Raw genomic sequence first — 3282 nt, forward strand, 5'->3', positions numbered from 1 at the left:
ACTTCCTTTGCATGTGGCTAGACGTGGGCTTGACCTTACCTGTGCAGTTAACAAAACCAAAAGGCACACAGCCCCCCTCCTCTTTCTGTTTCTCCTCTTCTCCATCTTGCTTTCAACCTGTGAGCAGAAGTGACTGCCTTTCTGCAGTCACTTGGGACTAACCCCCTTATGGGATATATACACTTTAGTAACCTAAGTCTGCCTTCAGGGATCCAACTGTGAACTGAATGAATGTGAGTAAACTACATTTATACTTTCAACACAAGATTGTCATGTCTATTCTTTTTAAAAGGGACAAGAAGGGATCTTACCAGGAATTTTATATTGAGATGCTCAAACGAGCCTGCAACAAGTTAACCCTCTGTATTAGAAAGGGGGAGGCACTCTGCTAAGTAAAGGGACTTGCTAACACAAGTTAGGAAGGATATTATTTAACAATATATCCTCTCCTCCCTCCCTGAACATTCCCACAAGAGTGATGTGCAGTGTGGGGTGGGGGGGGGGGGTTAGTGTGTCATGAAGAAATAGTCAAAAATCACAAACGCCAAGGAAATTGTGTACAATCGAAACTGAATGTTTTATTAAAACAACTTCAAAATCAAAGTGAGGTGTGGTTTTTTTCCTTTTCATATCACCTTAACAATGAATTTTATACAATACAGTCTTCAGCTCCTGGCATGAAGGGACTGGGAAAGAAAGGAGAGGCTTGAGGTGGAGACAGGGGGAAAGGAAGAGGTTTCTTGAGCTAACAGGCTGTGAATGTCTTCCAGAAGAAGTAATTGCAACCAGCTTTGCGTTCTCTGGGTGCCAGAGCTGGGTTCAAGTTGGCCGATCTCTCCAGCTCCAGCCTCACCTCATCCTGCTCGCCTCCACGGGACAAATCGTCTGATTCCAGGGCCTCGTTGTCCGTCTGGCTTGGTTCTGAGAGCAATTCTGCCAGGAAATACTTGGCCAATTCCTTTGAGGAAGAGAGAGAGAGAGAGACTGAGCTCAGTATATATCTTTCTATATGGCATGATTCCTTGCATCTCAGGGCCACCAGTAGGTGCAAATGTCTGGCTCATACCAGATTTCACAGAACCTCTATTCTCAGTAATGATGGGACTCAGAGGTGGAGAATACTTTGATTTTGTTTGTTGTTAAAAGGGAATCTTCGCGTGAGTCAATACTTGATTACTCCTTTGCAGCTGGCACCGTTGCAGGTGCCACCTAATATACTCATTCCGCATTTGTGAGGAATCAGTAGTTTTTTGTCTGGACAAACCTACCTAGATATTTAGACAGCTAATGCTTTTAAGTCTGTTTTTAGTTCATTTCATTGCCAGGTTTACCTTTTGAATATCTTAAAGAGTTGTTTTGACTGATTTGACTGATAATTTTATTGCTTTATTCTCTTTGTAAACCGCTTTGAGGTTTTATAAAATAAATGAATGCACTATATCTTTGTCCTTTTGTCCTCCCAGGCTCAGACGCTTTATGGTTTACACTTTCGTTTGTCGTTGGGGAAAATCTGATTAAATGAATAAAATAAAATAAAATAACCTGTTGCCAAACACCCGTTTGACATATCTTCTGCTGTTCCTTTTAGCTCTTTATATTACTGAGGAGTGGAACCTCTATGGACAGCGGCAGTCTACCTCTGCATTAAGGGGAAGCAGGTCTAGGGTCAGATCCAGCAGCTCCCACTGCTTAGAAGTGGTGATAAGGAAAAGGGGTTCTGCACTTGCTCAGAGACTCTCTAGCTCTGCTCCCCACGCCCTTCTCTCTCTCCCTCCACCCTCCCTCGGACTCCTGGGTCCCTTACCTGTTTCCCCGCCGCTGCGGCCAGCGACTTCTGCAGGAATTGCCGGAGCCTCGGGTCCGAGGGGGCGGCGGCCACGGTGCTCAGCGCCAGGGCGACCGAGACGAGCAGGGCGAGGGCGCACTGGAGGCGGCAGGTCAGCATGCTGGCGAAGCCTGAGAGAGCAGCTCTTTCCCGGGGAAAGCGAGCGGAGAAAGAGAGCACACGAGAGCCCGACGGGACGGGGCGAGACGGCTGCTGCGGTGGAGTGCTGCGGCGACGTCTCCGCTCCTTGGGATCGCTGCTAAGCTTACGGGGGGAGATCGTGGCTTCTGGGATCTCCGCCGACGCCCCCCTTTTATAATGCCTTTTGCTGACGTCAAGGAAGGGGTGTATCAACTCCCCTTCCCCGCAAAAAGGAGCCCGGCGCTTTTTGACGCCCCATTAAGCGCGCGGATCTGTTACCCCCCAAGTGAGGGGGCTGACACGTGTCTGCAGAGGGAGGGCTAAAAGAAGAGGAGGAGGAGGAGGCATGACGACGCTTGCTCCCACAGGACACGCAACGCGCACACACACACGCAACCCCAAATCTCTTCCCTGGCCGCAAAGATGCGCGCTCACAAGTCCGAAAGCACAGAGGAGAGCTTTGGCCTGGAGGAGTGGGCGTTGGGTGGAGGGGAGGGTGAGCAGGGAGGCGTTTGCGAATCCCTCCTTCCTTCCCAAAGGGGAAGCTGCAAAGGGCAGGAGGTTGCTCCTTCCAGAGAGGGTGGATATGACAGACGTGGAGCCAGGAAACTGACTAGAGACCCGCTCATCAAAACCTCCAGGCGCGCTGCTTCGTTTTTCACGCAGCCGAATGGAAGTCTGGTCGGATTCATTCGGATCCGCTTCTCCGAATTTGCTCAGGACTGAAGCTTTGAAGAGTCTAGCTGGAGATTTGGGGCCAATCCGGAGGGAAGTTCTGCTGCGCAAAATCCACTGAAACGCAGAATTTACCGCCGGATTGGGCTCTCTCCTCCGGATAGATCCAATTTCCCTTGTAACCTGGGGCACAATCGGCTTCTCTTCTAACCCCGTGGGTACATGAGCCCTCTCTTAACTCCGGATTAACTCCTGTGGCCTGAGTGTGTGCCAGGCCGCCTCCTTGCAATCATAGCCATAAGAGCGTAAGAAGAACTTGCTGGATCAGGCCAGGGACCCATCTAGTCCAGCATCCTGTTCTCACAGTAGCCAACCAGCTGCCTCTTTTGGGAAACAGGATCCGAGTCCTAGAGCAACTCTCTCCTCCTGTGGCTTTGGTGCCTCTGCCTGTGGAGGCAGGTGCAATCCTGGCTAGGAGCCACCTATAGCCCTCTCCTCCTCCTCCTCCATGAATTTGTCTATTCGTCTTTTCAAGCCATCCAGATTGGTGGCCATCTCTGCCTCCTGCGGGAAGGAGTTCCACAGTTTAACTGCGCTGCGTCCAGAACGGTTTCCTTTTATCTCTCCTGAGACAACCCAAT

General features: G+C 50.2%; 1 protein-coding gene across 1 annotated transcript; it reads right to left on the bottom strand.

Moving 5' to 3' along the window:
* Positions 1-553: 553 nt before the first annotated feature.
* Positions 554-2205, bottom strand: LOC144327921 (somatostatin-like). The gene is made up of 2 exons (XM_077929611.1): positions 1805-2205; positions 554-958 (listed from the first exon to the last, which is right to left on the bottom strand). Exons 1-2 carry the CDS (start codon positions 1943-1945, stop codon positions 746-748), a joined length of 354 nt encoding a protein of 117 aa, XP_077785737.1. The 5' UTR covers positions 1946-2205; the 3' UTR covers positions 554-745.
* Between the last annotated feature and the right edge of the window lie 1077 nt (positions 2206-3282).

This window comes from Podarcis muralis, chromosome 6 (assembly GCF_964188315.1).
Source record: "Podarcis muralis chromosome 6, rPodMur119.hap1.1, whole genome shotgun sequence".
Lineage (NCBI taxonomy): Eukaryota > Metazoa > Chordata > Lepidosauria > Squamata > Lacertidae > Podarcis > Podarcis muralis.

What these genes read in the sequence shown, in the direction of transcription:
- LOC144327921 (XM_077929611.1), bottom strand. Translation starts at nt 1,945, where the DNA reads ATGCTGACCTGCCGCCTCCAGTGCGCCCTCGCCCTGCTCGTCTCGGTC. An exon ending in CCGCAGCGGCGGGGAAACAG is followed by an intron (nt 959 to 1,804) that starts GTAAGGGACCCA and finishes TCTTCCTCAAAG; the next exon opens with GAATTGGCCAAGTATTTCCT.